This window comes from Notolepis coatsorum (genome assembly GCF_963971535.1).
Source record: "Notolepis coatsorum genome assembly, chromosome: 14".
In the NCBI taxonomy this organism is placed as follows: Eukaryota; Metazoa; Chordata; class Actinopteri; order Aulopiformes; family Paralepididae; genus Notolepis; species Notolepis coatsorum.
In genome coordinates, this window is record NC_140178.1 from 13,676,455 (window position 1) to 13,697,342 (window position 20,888).

Genomic DNA, 20,888 nt, shown 5'->3' on the forward strand with positions numbered 1-20,888 from the left:
AATATTTATTTTACATTTTTTATATAGCTAAGTATGATCGGTAAGTATAAAGGAAGTTGGGTTTATCTAGACAGGTACCCCAAGTGTAGCAGGTAATGTCATAGCTGCGGCCTCCACTTTATCCAACCAGGAGAGAGAACTCAACACTGCAAAAATTGTCTGAAAAAAATAAGAAATAAAAACGAATAATCTACCAGTGCAGTAAGCAAATTTTGCTTGGCAATATTTCTTGAAATAAGTAAAGAATATCTAGGGTTCTCTGCTCATTGGATAAAGTGGGAAGGGATACCAGAACATTTATTTTGTGTTTACTGCAGAGCGGAGGGACTGGGAGACCCATGTTACTGACCAAACACTCTATATCAGTGATGGTTGTCTGAATCTAGAGCTATTTAACACTTATTTGAACAAAGAAATACCTGACTTACAGCAGCTTTAACTTCCCCCTTTGACTGAATGTCATTCGGTACATTGTGGTTTTAGTCATTTCCTCCTCCAGTTCATCACACAGTACCTGTTCAACGACACAGTTGTTACACTTAACTACTGAGTCAGTAGAATCTACTAATCCCCTTCGTTTTATTGGTGGTTAACAGCACTCATTAAGCCTTGTGTCGCAATAGATCACGTACCAAAACCGAACAGATACCTAGTAACTAGGCTGATAAGATACAAGATACCTAGTAACTAAGTAACTAGGGTAATAAGTAGGGGTGGGAATCGCCAGAGACCTCACGATACGATACTATCGCGATACTTGCGTCACGATACAATAGTATCGCGATACTAAATATCGCGAGTATTGCGGGGGAAAAAATAATGTTGATCAAATTTTATTTATTACCTTTTTTCAACTGCAAAGTAAAATTGTCAACATGTTTTATCTAATAAAATAAAGTTCAGTCTAGGGCGGCTAGGTGGTGTAGTGGGCAAGGCACTCGCCACCAATGTGGAGACGCTGGGTTCGCGTGTTCGAATCCAGCTCTCCACATTGTTTTCAGTTTAGCTGGTCGTCCGCAGTAATACACATTGGCCGTATTACGGGGAGGGAAACTGAAGGGTGGGGATCGGGCGTTGTGGACAGCGACTCCTACAGGTTGGTTGGTGCGCCTGCGCAGTAGAATCAGGAAGTGTCTGGGGCAGCGTGAGCCTCCCACGCGTTACTCCTCGCCACTGAGAGATCGAGCTGCGCAGGTGAAAAGATGCGACTGCTGTTACCTCAAGTACTGGAGGGGACTTGTGCTATGTATGACTTAGTCCACATTGCAGCCGGCTTGTGGGAGGCAAGAAACAGCGTTCGTGACAGAGGAGGGTTGAATTGGATGATACGAAATTGGGATGGGAGAAAATATAGAAAATGGGAGAAAAAGTGGATAAAAAAAAAAAAAAAAAGTTCAGTCTGTTCATCTCACTTCAATCATTTTTATTGCTGAACATGGTATTTTCTCAAGCAGACAGATGTAAACACTGTAATCTGTGTTGCATGTACCTGACAAACTGAACTGTTTGTATTACAGTCATATTCCAACTTAACTGAATGCACGTGTGTGTGTGGACTATTGTACTATTACAGGTATTGAAATGAACAATGCAACTTCCTTATACAAAAAAATATAAATGTTTTATGAATATTTAAATATCGATACTTGGCGTCCCTGTATCGATACAGTATCGCCACGCAAAGTATCGCCCCCACCCCTAGTAATAAGATACAGAGTAAGTAACTAGGCTAGTAAGATACGAGATACCTAGTAACTAGGCTAATAAGATACGAGATACCTAGTAACTAGGCTAATAAGATACAAGATACCTAGTAACTAGGCCAATAAGATACAAGATACCTAGTAACTAGGCCAATAAGATACAAGATACCTAGTAACTAGGCCAATAAGATACAAGATACCTAGTAACTAGGCTAATAAGATACAAGATACCTAGTAACTAGGCTAATAAGATACGAGATGTAGTAACTAGGCTAATAAGATAAGAGATACCTAGTAACTAGGCTAATAAAACAGATCTAGGCTAGTAACTATGCTTAATAAGATGCTTACTAGACAAGTACTTACTAGACAGACCTAGTGAGTAACTAGGTTTAATAAGATACTTACTAGACAGACCTAGTAACTAGGTTTAATAAGATACTTACTAGATAGACCTAGTAACTAGGTTTAATAAGATACTTACTAGACAGACCCAGACGAGACAAAAAGGGAAGCAGTTGTACAATAGAATGGCATTAACATACACACCGGTTCTGAAGCTGTGGTTTACTGTTGTACTGTATATATAGACTATAGGAGTTGTTATTCGGAAGGGAAGGTTTTGCATATTGTACCAGGGTGAATTCAACTGGCGTTTTCCAAAAAAGAACTTGCATATCTCGTGGGTCTTGTTCTAAAGTCCTTTCTTCCCTCCCTGGAATCACACCGGTCACATCGGTCTACCCATTTGCTTTTAATGTAGGCAGGGGCCAGATTGTAAATTCCTCCCTTGCAACTGCTAGCAATACAACATAGCAGGCAGCATTTGGCAGTGATCTGTCACAACTCCCTGTGTTTCTTGACTTGGTGCCATCTGGTTGTGTGACGAGACTGTTTAAACTAGCAGACACCGACACCAAACGCAACACATTGAAGCCTCAGGAAAAACAGTTTGTGGAATGTGGATCGATCTGATCATAGAATCCCAAAAGGTAGATTAAAACCTTTTATTATTATCACGTTCATTATTTCTTTATCTTACCCTTAGTGGGAGCAGTGTGTACCTCCTGTATGTCTCACTATTATTATTATTATTATTATTATTATTATTATTATTATTATTATTATTATTATTATTATTATTATTATTATTATTATTATTAATATTAATATTATTATTATTATTATTATTATTTGTTCAAATGTATTGTCGTCATACACAGCACAAGTACAGTACAACAAAAATAAGTTTGGCATTCAACCAGAGTGCAAATGTAATGGTACAGTAATACAGTAGACTATATACAGGTTATTAAACTGGGTATAGAATATATAAATTAGTACTACTACTAATAGTGCTAATCAGATGTATGTACAGAGTTGTAGTATTCATATGTACAGTGTAGTAGTAATATGTACAGTGTGTGTGTGTGTGTTCCAAACAGTAGCCTGTTCCTTGAGTGTATCAACACGTGTATTTTGCGCCACAACTGACACCGGTGACGGAACTAGGCAAAATCTCTGCGAATCATTTCACACCAGTCAGTCAGCTGTGCAAACAAACACACAGTGCCTTCACAGCGAGGGCAATACAAGACACCATGTTGCTGCCGGAGGTACTCGTTCTCAACCACAACACGGCGTCGGGGAAAGCAACAAGTTGTTAAGTTATAAAACATTGAATAGTTTATGCAAATATAATTTTGTCCCTTGTTTTTACCAGCAACGACACTGTGGTAGTGTTGAGAGAGGGGACCCTATTAACCGTTACACCGCCGAATGGCATGCTGGGTACAGCTCGCTAGCTAGCATAACAGTCTGTTAACAGCTGGGAGAACAGAACAGTTAACAGCTGGGAGAACAGAACATTTACAAGCATGTTTGAAGGGAGGTCATGATGACGTTTAAAATTGTAATCATGATTCCTCACCAGACGTTTTTGCACAATGTGATGGTTTTTGTATTGGTACCTTGGCTTGGAATCCCCACCGATTGTTTTTTAAGGTGCTGTAAGTGGTATTCTTTTGTTAAAATAAGTGTTAAATAGCTCTACATTCCGACAGGCATCACTGGTATAGTGTCTGGTCAGTAACATGGATCTCCGAGTCCCAGTCCCTCCACTCTACAGCAAAACAGAAAATACATTTTCTGGCATCCTCTTCCAACTTCATCCAATCAGGAGAGAACCCTAGATATAGTGAACCCTAGCTCATAATCTCAGAAGAAGGATCAGTCAGATCTTCCAAGCAAAATTATTTCTGAAATTTAGTTCAATTACCTCCAGATAAGCTAACTTAATTGCACAGCGACAACATTTCAAAGTAGGTAACTGATGAGATTAAAGTCAAAGCACACTTTGCCATTTAGACTGACACGTGCCATTCATATTTGGTTTATTAGATAAACAAGTTTCCAACTTGGAAATTCCATGTGAATCGCCTGCTACGTCAAATTAATTGAGTTGAAAAGTCTGAGAAAATAATTTTGAACGTCATGCTTTTTGACTGGTAGTATAACATTACGTCATCTGGTATTATGACATTACATCACTGGTATTATTATGACATTACATCTGGTATTATTATGACATTACATCTCTGGTATTATGACATTACATCACTGGTAGTATGACATTACATCTCTGGTATTATGACATTACATCTGGTATTATTATGACATTACATCTCTGGTATTATGACATTACATCACTGGTATTATGACATTACATCTCTGGTATTATGACATTACATCACTGGTATTATGACATTACATCACTGGTATTATGACATTACATCACTGGTATTATGACATTACATCACTGGTATTATGACATTACATCACTGGTATTATGACATTACATCACTGGCTGGCTACTCTTAACAAAACTACAACTGGGCAGAAGTAGTAACTGTTTGTATGAAGCAGACCTGGTCAAACATTAGCCTGTTTATGTTTTCTAACCATTCGTAGCCTAAGTTAACCAGATATGAAGCCATACCATCCATGGATCCATATGAAGGTTTGTGTTTTTTTACTATAACACAAAAAAAAGACATCATGGATGTGAAATCACACTGTACTTTGCACAGGAAAAAACGAATACTCTTGAATATCATATGTTGACGATATCGCCCAGCTCTACGTGTACTACATCAGGACATTTTAGACAATACACCCGGTTATTAAAAAATCTGCACGTGCCTGCCATCAACTGATGTTGGTTCTGGTTGAACTCACGATTAGGAAAAGGTGGGAGTGGGAGTGAGTGAGTGAGATGTCCACTTGCCTGGGCCTGGAGGTAAAACATAGCTTGACAGTGAAATACTGGTCGTCCACCTCAGCCCCCACAGAAGGCTGGCTGCTTGCCTGCTGTTTTTAATTGGCTGTATATACCAGCCAAGCATGGTTTGCATTTCTCAGAATTCGGGGCATATATAATATGGCATACCTGGCTTGCTCGCTACTGCTGTGTCCAAAATTACTATATTCCCCAATTCACACATGGAGAAATCCTTGGGCTAAAAGTGCTCCTGAACGTGCTGTTCCAAAAACCTCAGTGTTCTTGGCTTGGTATGTTGTTGTTGTTGTTGTTGTGGTGGTTGTTGTTATATATTTTTATGTTTTATTTTTCCAGGAATGAGAATGGAATTGTGAAATCCTGTTTTCAATTCAGACATAGACCTAACAGTGGCACCGAAATGTGATGCTTCAGGGAGTTGCGGAAATGATTAGTCAAACATTTGTTTTTTATTAGCTGATGAAAACGTGAACAGACATTTAAAAAGAAGAATACTGCCAACATGAATACGGAGCTGTGTGTGTGTGTGTGTCTTTTGTGAGTGTGTCTTTTGTGTGTGTGCACGTTTGTGTCTGTTTTATATGTGCAATGTGCATCAGAATACAGGGGGGTTGAAAGATGTGTTGATAAAAACAGAAATAAGCCTGTGATCACATCGGACGCATTTTTCTTGCGCTCAAAGGCATGTCGGTGTACAGAGAATATAAAGCAAGGAGCGATGCCGCCGATTACCATTGCTACCTCAGCTAACGTTACATAAGTTACATTACATTACTACTCTATTACTACTACTATTAGTGTGTCAGAAACTGCCAAGATGAGCTCCTCCTCCGTTATAGATTGGTTTGTTTTGCTGTCGATTTTCGACAAGTAGGTGACATCGACGACGCCGGGTATGGTTGAAACCTTTTCAACTGAGAGCGCCTGAAAAAGCGCCCTTTGCAAAAACGCAAGGTGCGTAGTGTGGAGGAGACGCATCACAGCTGAACTCAGAACTGACTACAAGGCAGTCTCCAATTAATTCCTATGAAGCCGTCCTCTATTTGCTTCTATTTTTCTCTATTTGTACAGTACGACAAAAATAAGTTTGGCATCCAACCAGAGTGCAAATGTAACAGTAAAGTGCAATAGTAATACAGGTGATTAAACTGGGTATAAAACATATATAAATTACTACTACTGAGTAATAGTGCTATGTACAGTGTTATAGTATTATTATGTACAGTGATACAGGTATAAAGACACTATGGCAGTAAATCATACTTGCCAGCGGTGGGCTATAACTAGTAAAGTATACAGTATACACAGGTGCCGTATACATAAGGTACCCTAACTGGCGTGTTATACGTCATAGGTTATACGTTGATACAGGTATAAAGACACTGGTAGTAAGTCATACTGGCCAACACCATAACTAGTAAGAGTATGTACAGATAGATATATTTTCTACAGATAACTAAAAATTATTATATGCAGGTATGTACTGACAGATAAATAGTGGATAAATATATATATGGTAAATATATTTATATATGCTGTGTATATATATATATACACACTGTATATACAGCATTGTTGTACATGCTATCACACAGAGTTATATGGTTAGACTATAATAGTTTAAGGTAGGTAGTTAGATTATAGTGAAGGCAAGGCAGTTGTAGGCAGGTATAAATTGAGTTTAGGCAACGTAGTTCAGAGTTCATACAGTATCAGGGTGTTTATTTATCTTATTTGCTATAACGTCATACCCCGATGCTCAATGCTTAATGTCAATCAAAACAGCCAGTTACCATTTGTAATAAAATCAATGTTACATTACCTCCACTCTGTCTGCACTGCAGCAGCTCTCTCCACTCATGGAACGGCAAATGTCTTGAGAAAAAAGTTTGACAATGCACACAAACTGTTTTAATCTTTTTAGATTACGCTAAACTAGCTGTATTCCAAACGTTTTTGTGACGTCACAGTTAACTCCTCTCCAACTCTCTTCTGGCTTCCACTGTTGTCTTCCTGCTCCTCACACTCACGCCGCCTCGTGGGATGTCGGAGCGAAATCTCTGTTTCACTGCCAAAAAATAAGCACTTTTAGTGGACGTACGTTACTTGGTAACCAACTAAAAACAAGGGGAAATTGTTTTCACTGGACATTTTTATGACCGGAGACTATTTAAATACTGTACTGTCAGTATTTGATTATATGATTTTTCCCAGTAAAAATACATTTCCGGGGGGGAAATGACTGGATAACGGAAACCCTGGTACCGTACCATTGACCAGACTCTGAGGAAGAGCTGACCACGTGAAGTTAAAATCCAACAGGAAACAAAGCAGGCTTGTGGCCCCAGGAATGGTTTACGTGGTTATTGGTTAAGACACCTACTTCTGGAACCACATGGACCACTGCTAGTGAAACCCTGCCAGAACCTTTTCTCCCATGTCGGCGGGGGCGATAGTGGCTCAGGAGGTAGAGCGGTCGACTGGTAGTCGTAAGGTTCCCGGTTCGATTCCCGCCCCCCTCCCGGGCAGCGTGTCGAAGTGTCCTTCACCGAGACACTTAACCCCTAATTGCTCCCGTTGGCACCTTGCATGGTCGCCTCCACCATCGGTGTGTGAATGTGTGTGTGAATGGGTGAATGTGAGGAACAAAAATTGTAAAGTGCTTTGGATAAAATCTGCTATATAAATGCACCATTTACTTCTCTCTCTCACCCACCCATGTCTCCCTCTTATCCTTCCTATTGTCTCAGTAAAGGAAACATGCCAAGGGACAGGCACTCTCCTTCTGAAACTACTAACCTTCATACCGTCTCTTACTATCATGCACTTTGCTACTAAGGAATCTACCATGCCTATACCTTGCCTATACCTTGCCTACAATATATGTCTATTATACTACTATGCACTCAAGACTAGCACTCAAGTTCAACACTGTTTGACGAACAATCGTACTCACCCTTAGCTGCCAGAGTTGTACCCTTCCTGCTGACTTGTCGTACAGAACTTGTAAGTGGCGGGCAGAAGATTCAGAGCGTCGGGGTCTTGAGGGCGCGTAGGAGCCGGGAGACGTTCCCCTCGCTGCAGTGCATTTTGCAGTATCATTTGTCGGAATTGTCGCCTGAGCCGTACGCTTGATGAGCATGCTAATGACCGTGTTGCTGTTCTAACAATGCCAGATGCCTGTAGGTGTGATAGGCTCGTCTTGCAGATGCCTCCCGAGGTCTACAGAGGTGTCGTTATATAACCGTACGCTCTCCCCTTCCTTCCTTCCCCCAGAGAGTCCAGTGAGGAGTGCAATGGGATCAGCGGTCCTCTGGCAGTGGAGTCCGCGCCGGGGCAGAGACTGAGCCGGTGTCCCGCCAGCACCACCGCCAGCACCACCACCGCCGCCGCACCAGCGCCAGCTCCCGCCCCGGGACCCGTGCCCAGTGCGTCCAAGCCCGTCGGCATGGGGGACGGTCTGGACGCGGCGCAGATGTCGGACAGCGGCAGCAGCCAGGGCCAGCCGCCCGCCCAGGCCCCCGGCCAGCTCAACCCCTTCCCCCCCGAGTACGTCAACCCCGAGAGACCCAAGCGCCAGACCAATCAGCTACAGTACCTGCTCAAGGTGGTGCGCAAGTCCCTGTGGAAGCACCAGTTCGCCTGGCCCTTCCAGGTTCCCGTGGACGCAGCCCAGCTAAACCTGCCTGTGAGTTGTTGCTTGTTTTTATTTTTAATTTTTTTATCTGGATCTCGCAGCGTCGACCGCACGCTGTACTTAGTCGGCATTACTACCCTCCTCTATCTCCTTGTATCCCTGCTGGATCCTCGCGGTGGTATTTAGAAAAAAGGTTTTGAATTACAATCTTTTATAAAAAGAACAAAATGTTAGACCTACCTAACACAGGAAGATACAACACAGGTTTGAAGACGTTATTTTCCATTTACAAACACTGATGAATACAAGTGATTTGAGAAAGAACTGTGTAACTGTGATTTTTTAGATAAGATAAGTTAAAGTCATGTTTATTGTAATTTTTCATTGACATGGAAGCACGAGATATAGCACTCGGGTCTCGGTTATAGCCATTTGACACTAGATATATACTAAAATAAATAAATACTGATCATCATGACAGACATACAAACTGATTAAATTAAAATCAAGATTCAATAAAAAAATAAGATGTAAGATATTCATTTATTGATCCCCTTGGGGAAATTCAGGCATCATAGCCACATGGGGGAGGAGGAAGGGGGGGGGGGGTGTACAGGTATGGGCGATTGGTAATAGTAGAAGACATATATACAGGCAATACAATTATAGTACAGTAGAAAAGTACAAAATAAAAATAGACAGTGTTAACGATGCAGAGTCAATGGGGTCAAGCTCCTGTCTGTACACTACAAATGTACTCTTTATTTAAACTCGAAAGGCAACTGAGGTTTCCCTCATTTACAGTAACGTTGGGTATACATACAGAAATAAGAAAACTTTTTTTTAAATCATAAAATCACACAGCATATAAAATCATCATAATGAGACAACAAGACGAGGCAAAGAGCAAGTATAACAAATAAATTAAAACACGTACAACTTGATTGACAAAGGTTGGAGATCGAGGTTTTAAACTCTGCAACAGAGGGGAGAATCTCCAGCTTTAAGGACTGTTGGAGTTCATTCCGTGAGCTAGAGGGGCATCATAACCCAGAGTTTGCTCTGAACAGGGTAAATCTGCATTTAATGCAGATTTACCCTGTTCAGAGCAAACTCTGGGTTCGCCCAAAGTTCACACAAAGTAGATATCTGAGTCAGCTTGTCCTGACGGGAGCTTGACCCCACTGCCTTTGCTTCAGCTTGTGGCCAACTAGCCAGAGCCAGTATGAAGAGCAGCGTGGGTTTTGCTGAGAAAGGACTCCTTATCGATCAACATTGGTGTAAACATTGGAGTGAGCTACTTTTATTTTGTGTTGAGAGTCAGAAATGGCCGTTTTCCACCTGCAAGTCCTATATAGGATTCTATGGATATACAGTGGATTATATGGATATACAGTGGACTATATGGATATATTAGGGGTGTAAATCACTGTTCGGTACGTACCTCGGTTTTGAAGTCACAGTTCGGTACGGGTTTCCGGTACACTGGGGGAGGGTTTACGTTTATTTATTTGGCTTTCCATGTTCCACTCAGGGGTGATGCAGTAACTGTTAAGTAGGGCTGTCAATGAATATTCTATATTCAAATTAATAATCAACTTGTTAATAATTTTTTTAATAAAAAATATATATTAGATTGTGGGCCTGAATGCACTGCATGACGGATAGGAGACACACGACGTCATTGAACTGAATACAACAACAACCGCGACCACCATCCCTCAGGGTAAAAAGTTATTGAATAGAGAAAGAAGCGTCATGCAGGTCCCTAATGGTAAATACTATTTCCTGTTTCATGCCAAGGAAAATATATATCAATTCATGTTTATCACACATTGTTTGGAGGCGCGTTGCGGTGTATGAATGTCAGTTCTATATTCCGCAAACGATCATTAATTTGATCTCCAAGAGTCAGCCCCTTCTCAATCTAGCACCAATCCTCCACGCACTGAGAGGGAGAGAGGGTGTGTGCGTGCGTGAGTTCGCCACACTATGAGGCTATGCTAAATTACAGGTAATCTCTGTGTTGTGCGTGGGCTGAACGAACATCCGGCCCTTTGCGCAAGTTATATTTTGGGGAGGGGTGTTCTGCACGCGCGTTCCGTTGGTGGTTAACATGCATTCGTTCGGTACACAGTGCATACTGAACCGGTTCAGTATGGATTAGGGATGCACCGATCCGACTTTTTCAGTCCCGATACCGATACCTGGGCTTTGGGTATCGGCCGATACAGAATACCGATCCGATACCCATTGTTCAATTAATAAACTGTATGCCTCACTGTGGAAGATACTGGGATCATTCTTTTGTGCAAGGCAACATCAGGCTTGACTTAAAACATTACTTTCATAACTTAGTGAAACGAAATGTAACAAATGAACACATAGATATAAATGTACTGAATTGTTATTTATTATTTAATTTAATATATTATTATAAATCTTTTTTTCTTCTTTTTTTTTTAGATGGTCACCGATACCTGATCTAGCTATTTTAGTCATATCGGGGCCAATATCCGGTATCAATAATAATAATAACTTTATTTGTATAGCACTTTTCATACAGAGGTTGCAGTTCAAAGTGCTTCACAACAGTAAAAAATACAGGCATAAGCGAGCATAAAAAGAGATAGAGAGGTAGCAAGGTAAGGCAAATCACAGTTCTTCAGTAATACAAATAATAAAATAGAATAGATTAGATGGAGTAAAAAAGTGCGGTTTGATTCAGTTTAAAATAGGCTAAAAATAATAAAATAGAACGGACAGTAAAAAAGTGTGATAAGATTGGTCAGATAAGATCAATATCGGATCGGTGCATGCATCCCTAGTACGGATACGTGTACCGTTACACCCCTAATGGATATACAGTGGATTCTATGTATATACATACAGTGAATTATATGAATATACAGTGGATTCTATGTATATACAGTGGATTCTATGGATATACAGTGGATTCTATGGATATACAGTGAACAAAGGTCTGAGTTCATTACCAGTTTGTTTTCATCATTCATCAAATACCAGCAGTAAAACTTTACTCTGTTGATTATCTGAAGCCAAACGACATCATCCTTACGAAACACAATTCAAAACATTTAGCTAATATTAACAAAGTCAAAATGTCTCAACATTGTTTCTGCCATTTGCCTTAATTACAGCTTTGTATTCTGTCTGGCATTGATTCCACAAGTTTGGGTAGAATTTGAGAATCCGCAATTCCAGCAACCCTTTGAGAGAGCATTCCTGAGGTCGTCCTGCGATGTTTACAGTATGTTCTGCATTTTCCCCTTTCCAAATGTTCCCGTAGACGGGGTCAAGGTCTGGTGACTGTGGTGGGGGGGGTGTGTGCGGGGGGTGTGTGTGCGGGGGGTACGGCATACGAGTCAACACTCCTTGCTCTTCCTTGGAATTCACATAGTCCTCCTGGTAAAGCTTTCATGTGTGCTTCGGATCACTGTCCTGCTGGAAGATGAATCCTCTTCCACACAACCTTTAAGTCAGAAGAGATGTCATGGCTGTAGGATAGAGTGGCTTCTCTCTGGTCCGTGTGTAGTCCATCCTGTCACCCACTCCGGAATGGGCAAACCCGCCCCAAACCTGAATGTTGTTGCCATCAGCCTTTTTTGACTGTAGGTATCACACACTGTTAAAATGATATAGTGTTTGGTCAGTAACATGGGTCTCCCAGTCCCACTGCTCTGCAGTAAACACAAAATAACATAATCAGCTAATTATGGCAAGATTTCTAGAAAAAAAGATCTAGGTAATATCACTTTATCCAATCAGGAGAGAGAACCCTCTATTTATTTTTTTAAAATCTTGCCAAGCCAAATTGGCTGATTATGTTATTGTTTCAAGTACATATTTGCTTAAGACTAGCTTTTATTTCTCATTTTTGTCAGACAATTTTTTCCATCTGGAGTTCTCTCTCCTGGTTGGATGAAGTGGGAACGGGATACCAGAAAATAAAATGTCTGTTTACTGCAGAGCGGAGGGACTGGGAGACCCATGTTCCTGACCAAACACTATATCAGTGATGGCTGTCAGAATACAGAGCTACTTAACACTTATTTTAACAACAAAATACCATTTACAGCTCCTTTAACCGTCCATGCAGCCCGTCTCCTCATAAAAGCCCTACAATTTTTATCCGAAAGTTCAAATGATCGACCTCGTCCTCTGTAAACAAGACGTTCTTTCAGGCTGCCTCAGCGAAAGCATGATCACTTTTGGCCCGCGCTGACGTTTCCATTTGTTTTGAGGTCCTGGAAGTGGTTTGGAAACTGCTACTCTGCCATTACGGCCACATTTTGCTAGTCGACTTTTGACTGTAGTTTCACTTTAATTAACTTGAATGCGGATGCTGTTCTGTTTCGTAAACATCGTTATAATGTCCCCTTCGAAACATGAGCTGCGATTTGGCGCCGGGACAGTCCTTCATCACTTTAGGACAACTGTTTGTACCCGGGACAGTCCTTCATCACTCAGGAGGACTGTTTGTACCCGGGACAGTCCTTCATCACTCAGGACAACTGTTTGTACCTGCGCTACTTTACTAAAAAATACTTTTGCGAAGGAAGAGTTCAAGATTAAAGAACCTGTAGTAGCAACGATAACACATAGATTAGATAGATATTAATTATGTTGATGTCCGGTATTCCTGTAATTGTCATAAGACCGAAACAGCTCACGACACGCTGTGTATTATAATTGATTGTTTGTGTGTTAAACTTTAAATGAAAAATAAGATGTCACAACATTTTGAGGAAATTAAAGGAATCTGTTTGTAAATAAATTAAAATATTTAGAGGAATTTTAAATATTGAATAGTCATACCATCATTTCAGATGACATTCTTGATTAACAAATACTACATGAGAATGATGAAAACAAAGAGATCTTGGTAGTGGCCTCAGACGCTCAGTGTAGCCGCTAATGGAGCGTGACAGGGCTGTCCAGTGGTTCTCATCCTCTTTGGTGCCGCAGCATTCTGGAGCAAAAAAAATAACTAAATTGAAAAGCACACCATATTGATTGTTTGAGAACGTCTCACGGTCTTGTATGATCGTGACGAGAGGGCCAGCAAACTGGTTGAGCCGCTGGCCTTGTGCCTAACAGCGTTAGCCCGCAGGAAAATGTTTTATTATAAGTGAATTAAACTGAACTTTAATGAAGTGAGTGATTTGTTAGAAATGAGATTTTCTTTCAAATTCAACTAAATCCCAACGACACGGCAAAATAAACGGTGTAAACAAAGGTGCAGATGGGGGTATGTGTGCCCCATCGGTCATATCGGTTACACAACGTTTGAAGAATTTCATCTTGCCGACTACAAATTGACGCTTAACCTTGTGTTCTAATGCTTCCAGGACTACTACACAATAATCAAATGTCCTATGGACATGGGAACAATCAAGAAGAGGCTCGAGAACAGCTACTACTGGAACGCCCAAGAATGTATCCACGACTTCAACACCATGTTTACCAACTGCTACATCTACAACAAGGTAACGTTGGTCACGCAGACGACCGGTCCCCTCGTGTCATCAGGGATGCCAGGCGGTGGTGTTCAGGCAGTGTGTGTGTGGTGCTCAGCTAACAGGCGTTTGTCTCCCCCTGCAGTCCGGAGACGACATCGTCTTGATGGCGGAGTCGTTGGAGAAGGTGTTCCTCCAAAAGGTCAAGGAGATGCCTCAGCAGGAGACGGAGATCGCCGTCATGACGACGGGAGGCAAGGGGCGAGGCCGGGGCCGGAGGGAAGGAGGTGCGACCTTTGACCTTAGATTTTATTTGATTTCAAATGTATTGTCGTCATCATACATCACAAGTACAGTACAACGAGAAGACTTATATGGCATCCAACCAGAGTGCAAATATAACAGTAAAGTGCAACAGTAATATACAATGTACAGGTGATTAAACTGGAGTATATATACGGTAAATGAGTACTACGGAGCAATAAGGCTAATCAGATGTATGTACAGTGTTATATTATTATTACAGTGATACAGGTTTAAAGACACTATGGTAGTATGATGTAAAAAGGATTAAATGCAGGTACATTGATACAGATGTGGATAAATATATATATGGTAAATATATATATACAGTATATACAGCATTATTGTACATGCTATCATACAGAGTTATGGGTTATATGCAGGTGTATAAGTAGGTATATAGAAGGATTATATGCAGGTATATTCAGACGATATGGATATATATATGCAGTAAATCCAAATATGTATAAATGTGTATATATATATAGGGTATATACAGCATCATTGTACATGCTATCATACAGCGTTATATGTATATATCACAGTCGAGAATGCAGCTGTGACCGCGTCCCCGACCGCCAAGAACCTTGGTGTTGTCCTCGACGACCAGTTGAACTTCTCTGCTCACATCGCAGCGACAACCAGAACCTGCAGATTCCTCCTGAGCAACGTCAGAAGGATACGCCCCTTCCTGACAAAAGAAGCCACCCAACTCCTCATCCAATCAACAGTCATCTCCCGCCTCGACTACTGCAACGCACTGCTAGCTGGCCTCCCGGCCACTGCCACCAAGCCTCTTCAACTCATTCAAAACGCAGCGGCCCGCCTGATATCAAACCTACCGAAGTCGGCCCATGTCACCCCACTTCTTAGGGACCTGCACTGGCTCCCCATTGCTGCACGTATCCGCTTCAAGGCCCTCGACCTAGCATACCGTGCAGCAAAGGGAACCGCTCCCGCCTACCTCCGGTCAATGGTCTCTAACTACACACCCTCAAGACCCCTACGCTCTGCATCTTCTGGCCGCCTCAGACCTACTCCTATCCAAGCTCCCGGAGGGTCATCAAAGAGAAGCCGCCTATTCTCAGTCCTTGCCCCACAATGGTGGAATGAACTACCCATCCCAGTTAGGACAGCCGAATCCCGTCCAATCTTTCGCCGTCGACTAAAGACTCACTTCTTCAACCATTATCTGAAATGATAAAAAAAAAAAAAAAAAAAAAAAATCTAACCCTGACTAACCTTACTGTCATGCACTTGTCCTAATAAACTAACCTACACTGTAACACGCAACACTTGATGAACATTGTTACTCAGCTGATAGAGTTGTACCCTTCTTGCTGTCTTGTCGTACAGAACTTGTAAGTCGCTTTGGATAAAAGCGTCAGCTAAATGACTAAATGTAAATGTAAATATGGGTAGACTGTAGCATGAGGTAGATAGTTGTGATTACAGTGTTTGTTTCTTAAGAATGTGATGATAAAAGACTAATATAAATGGTATCTATAATTTGTACTTGATAAGTGATGTTGTTGGGAAATCGCAGACATTTGGAGAATAGCAATTGATATTGATATACCAACAGATTTTGATGCCAATATACCGGTTTTATAAATTATACCCGGTTTTATAAAAGATAACCGGTTTTATAAAAGATAACCGGTTTTATAAAAGATACCCGGTTTTATAAAAGATAACCGGTTTTATAAAAGATAACCGGTTTTATAAATGATACCCGGTTTTATAAAAGATACCCGGTTTTATAAAAGATAACCGGTTTTTATAAAAGATAACCGGTTTTATAAAAGATACCCGGTTTTATAAAAGATACCCGGTTTTATAAAAGATACCCGGTTTTATAAAAGATAACCGGTTTTATATATGATACCCGGTTTTATAAAAGATAACCGGTTTTATAAAAGATACCCGGTTTTATAAATCGTCTTTGATTTGGTGCAAAATGTGTACATGAGACGTCTTCAGGCTGTGATGCTGTTGTCCTCCATGAGACCACTGTTGACCGTCTTCTCCGTCCCTCCCTCCAGGTCTGAGCTTGAAGCCGGGGCCCATCGCCGACTCTCCGTCCACGACCCCGCACACGCACCGCCTCTCCGGCCTCTCGGCCTCGCCGCAGACCAGGGGCCCGGCGCAGGGCCCGCCCTCTCTACCTCCCCAGCCCATCCTGCAGGCCCTGCCGCCCCGCGTGCCCCCCACGCTACCCAGCCACGCGCCTCAGCTCGGAGCGCCCTACTCCCTCGGCCCCTCGGACTGCACCCCTCAAGGCCCCATCATGACCTCTGTGCCTACCCCCGCCCAGGCCCCCCTCCCCCCTGCACCCATCCAGAGCAACGCTCCTATGCTGCAGACCCCGGTACCCATGACCAAAGTGAGTGGTGGGGGGGGGGGGGGGGGGCTTGTTGAGTAGAGTGTAGCAGTAGTAATAATAATAATTCACTTTATTTGTATAGCACCTTTCATACAAGAGTCGCCAAAAGAAAAAGGTGTAAAATTGGCATGAAATAAGCACAACATTGAATATACATAAAATAAGTATAAAATAGATAACAGCAAAATAGACGTCAAAGAATAGAATATTAAATCACATAGCTTTTCTCAATCTCAATAGGCTATAGTGACTATCACTGATAGACTGATACAACACAGTAACCATGTTAGATTAGATTCAAATGTATTGTATTTGAATCTAATCTAACATGGTTAACAGGTTTAATTTCCACCGGGGGCCACTCCTACTGAAAATGAATGGATTTACTTGTGATTGGATTAAAGGGGTCCACTATGTTATGCCTCGTCTCCGCTAGCCAGTGTTTAGCCGCGCTGTGGTTTGTCTGGCACACGGTGAGCGTCTCCGTTGTCTTTAGAACCTGACCAAGAGACGGACACTTTTCACAACCTGGCCAAGAGACGGACACTTTTCACAACCTGGCCAAGAGACGGACACTTTTCACAACCTGGCCAAGAGACGGACACTTTTCACAACCTGGCCAAGAGAGAGGGAGTCGGCTGGGACTGTTGTATCATCATGGTTTGGGGCCGGCTGGGACTGTTGTATCATCATGGTTTGGGGCCGGCTGGGACCGTTGTATCATCATGGTTTGGAGCCGGCTGGGACTGTTGTATCGTCATGGTTTGGAGCCGGCTGGGACTGTTGTATCATCATGGTTTGGAGCCGGCTGGGACTGTTGTATCATCATGGTTTGGAGCCGGCTGGGACTGTTGTATCATCATGGTTTGGAGCCGGCTGGGACTGTTGTATCATCATGGTTTGGAGCCGGCTGGGACCGTTGTATCGTCATGGTTTGGAGCCGGCTGGGACTGTTGTATCGTCATGGTTTGGAGCCGGCTGGGACTGTTGTATCATCATGGTTTGGCTCATGTACCTCAGTTGCTGGTGTGAATATTGAAATAGCAACTGGAGAGTTTACAAGAAATGCAATGGAGACACAAACCCAACCATACCGTACCATGCTAGACCATGGCTGAACATAGCTAACGGAGACGAGGCATAACACTTAGCTGCTCTGTTTTGGCATCTAAACATGGGTTTGTCCTAATATACCAACCTACACTGTAGCACTCGACACTTTGATGAACATTGTTACTCAGCGGATAGAGTTGTGCCCTTCCTGATGACTTGTTGTACAACACTTGTAAGTTGCTTTGGATAAAAGCGTCCGCTAAATGTAATGTAATGTAATCTAACCGCTCGTTTTTACTTCCGTACTCCCCCCGTCGCTCTGCCCCACGCAGCAGAGAAAGAGCCAGAAGAGGAAAGCGGACACTACGACACCCACGGCGAACGACCAACTAAGCGAGTCTTCTCCGGCGGAGTCCAAGTCGGGCAAGACGCTGCCGCGGCGAGAGAGCGCGCGGCCCCCCAAGCTGATGAAGAAGGACGCCCCGGACTCTCAGCACCACGTGGGGCTGAGCGTGGGAGGAGGGCACAGCCCCGAGCCGCAGGACCAGCTGGGCTACTGTGCCAGCCTCGTCCGGGAGATGATCTCCAAGAAGCACGCCGCCTACGCCTGGCCCTTCTACAAGCCCGTGGACGTGGACACGCTGGGCCTGCACGACTACCACGACATCATCAAGCACCCCATGGACCTCAGCTCCATCAAGGTGCGTTGGCGCGAGACGGGGTCCCCCCCCCCCCCTACTCCGGTCAAGAGAGTTGATGGTTTTGTGTTTTCTAGAACCTGGAAATGTAATGGGGAAATGATACATTCCGGTCACAGGAAATAGTTTGTAACCCCTCCCCCAAGCGGTCAGGTGTTTAATCTCAACATTATGCTGTCTGTACATAAATATAGGTTCCTTTTTTGGATGAATGTCCTAATGTATTAATGTCCTAATGGATGTCTTAAATGAACACTCTGTAGCCTATATATTGAAGTTACATTATGAAATAGACTGCTATGAACACTCTGTAGCCTAGAGATATTGAATAAGTTACATTATGAAATAGACTGCTATGAACGCTCTGAGGCTTATAGATATCGAATAGGTCACATTTAGAAACGGTCTAGTTTTTGTAAACATCACCAACGCCACTGTTGAGACAGAACTCACACCAGCATGTCTTCATGCCATCGGCTGTCAAACCGACGCCAGTAAAGCGAGAGGATGTTCTTCTTGGCGTTGTATCTGAACACAAGTTGTCTTGGCTGGTGATTAATGTATTCGCTGTCTTCGCAGGACAAGCTGGAGACCAGGAAGTACAGGGAAGCCCAGACGTTTGCTGCTGACGTACGGGTAATGTTTTCCAACTGCTACAAGTACAACCCACCAGACCACGAGGTGGTGGCCATGGCGCGCAAGTTACAGGTAAGCGCTTTAACATGCAAACATCTCTTACACACGCTTTAACATGCAAACACCACTTAACCCTTTCACTACCACACTACAGAAGGTTAACCTTTATTTCAACTCGTGAGACACTGAGGTTACCCTCATTTGCAGTGAAGACAAGCTTACAAAACGAGACATAGCAATATCAGCAATTTCCTTCGTATAGGGACAATAAATAAGAATTATCAATAAGAAATCAACTAAGACAGTTACAGTTAACTTGTTTGATAGTTTTCGCTACATTCTATGGTCCCTGTGACTTGTTTTCTGTAACTGTTTCTCTTTTTAAATCGGATTTGAGGCATAACCTTCTAATCTGCTAGAAATCATTTTGTGGGGATATGATCCCATGGACTCCAAAATTGGATAATGGAATATCTCCTCCTCTCCTCTCCTCTCCTCTCCTCTCCTCTCCTCTCCTCTCCTCTCCTCTCCTCTCCTCTCCTCTCCTCTCTCCTCTCCTACCCCTCTCCTCTCCTCTCCTCCCCTCCCCTCCCCTCCCCTCCCCTCTCCTCTCCTCTCCTCTCCTCCTCTCCTCTCCTCTCCTCTCCTCTCCTCTCCTCTCCTCTCCTCTCCTCTCCTCTCTCCTCTCCTACCCCTCTCCTCTCCTCTCCTCCCCTCCCCTCCCCTCCCCTCCCCTCCCCTCTCCTCTCCTCTCCTCTCCTCTCCTCTCCTCTCCTCTCCTCTCCCAGGACGTGTTCGAGATGCGTTTCGCCAAGATGCCGGACGAGCCTGAGAGCAAGCCCCTGATCTCCGCCCCGGCCCCGACGCTCCACCACCCTGCTCCCGTCAAGCCCCAGCCGCCCCTGGCCCGCGTCGCCTCCTCCTCGGACAGCTCCAGCGACTCGTCCTCCGAGTCGGAGTCCTCCACGGACGACTCAGAGGAGGAGAGGGCCCAGAGGCTGGCAGAGCTCCAGGAGCAGGTCAGTGAGCAGCGAGGGTTAGGTAGACAGTGTGTCCACACAGGAGGAGAGCAGCCAGCAGGGGTGAGACACTTTACACCTGCTGCTCCCGGCCAAACCACAGTAAACAAACGTCTAAACATCTATTTTGTGTTTTCTTTGTTTGCCAATAAGATCTTTTCTAAAAGTCTAAGCATCTATTTTGTGTTTTTTTTTATTAGCCAATAAGATCTTTTCTAAAAGTCTAAACATCTATTTTGTGTTTTTTTTTATTAGCCAATAAGGTATTTCCATATTTGGCTGTATCCACTGTGAACAGACTGGGAAAACAAAACATTTGACATGGTTGCAATGCTGACACGCACAGTGTTGGCACAGGGGGGGCACAGGGGGGCGACAGTGGCTCGGGAGGTAGAGCGGTCGCCTGGGAATCGGAAGGTTCCCGGTTCGAATCCGGCTCCTCCCGGGCAGCGTGTCGATGCGTCCTTGAGCGAGACACTTAACCCCCTAACTGCTCCCGATGAGCAGGTTGGCACCTCGCATGGTTGCCTCCACCGTCGGTGTGTGAGTGAATGGGTGAATGTGAGGCATAAGTTTTAAAGCGCGCTATATTAATCCATTTACCATTTACGCAGGGTACCCCAGGGTGGGGTCTATGTGTATCTTCTCAGTGGACCTTGGTTTGTTGTTTGATTT

The 20,888-nt window shown here is 43.1% G+C and overlaps 1 protein-coding gene across 1 annotated transcript in view; it reads left to right on the forward strand.

Annotated features, from left to right (window-relative positions):
* Positions 1–20,888, forward strand: part of brd4 (bromodomain containing 4) — a 76,707-nt gene that overhangs the window by 29,224 nt on the left and 26,595 nt on the right. Inside the window, 7 exon segments of the mRNA XM_084329440.1 lie at positions 8,278–8,689; positions 14,011–14,148; positions 14,264–14,405; positions 16,467–16,807; positions 18,193–18,561; positions 19,138–19,266; positions 19,983–20,213. Of these exon segments, the coding sequence (XP_084185566.1) occupies positions 8,278–8,689; positions 14,011–14,148; positions 14,264–14,405; positions 16,467–16,807; positions 18,193–18,561; positions 19,138–19,266; positions 19,983–20,213 (1,762 nt within the window).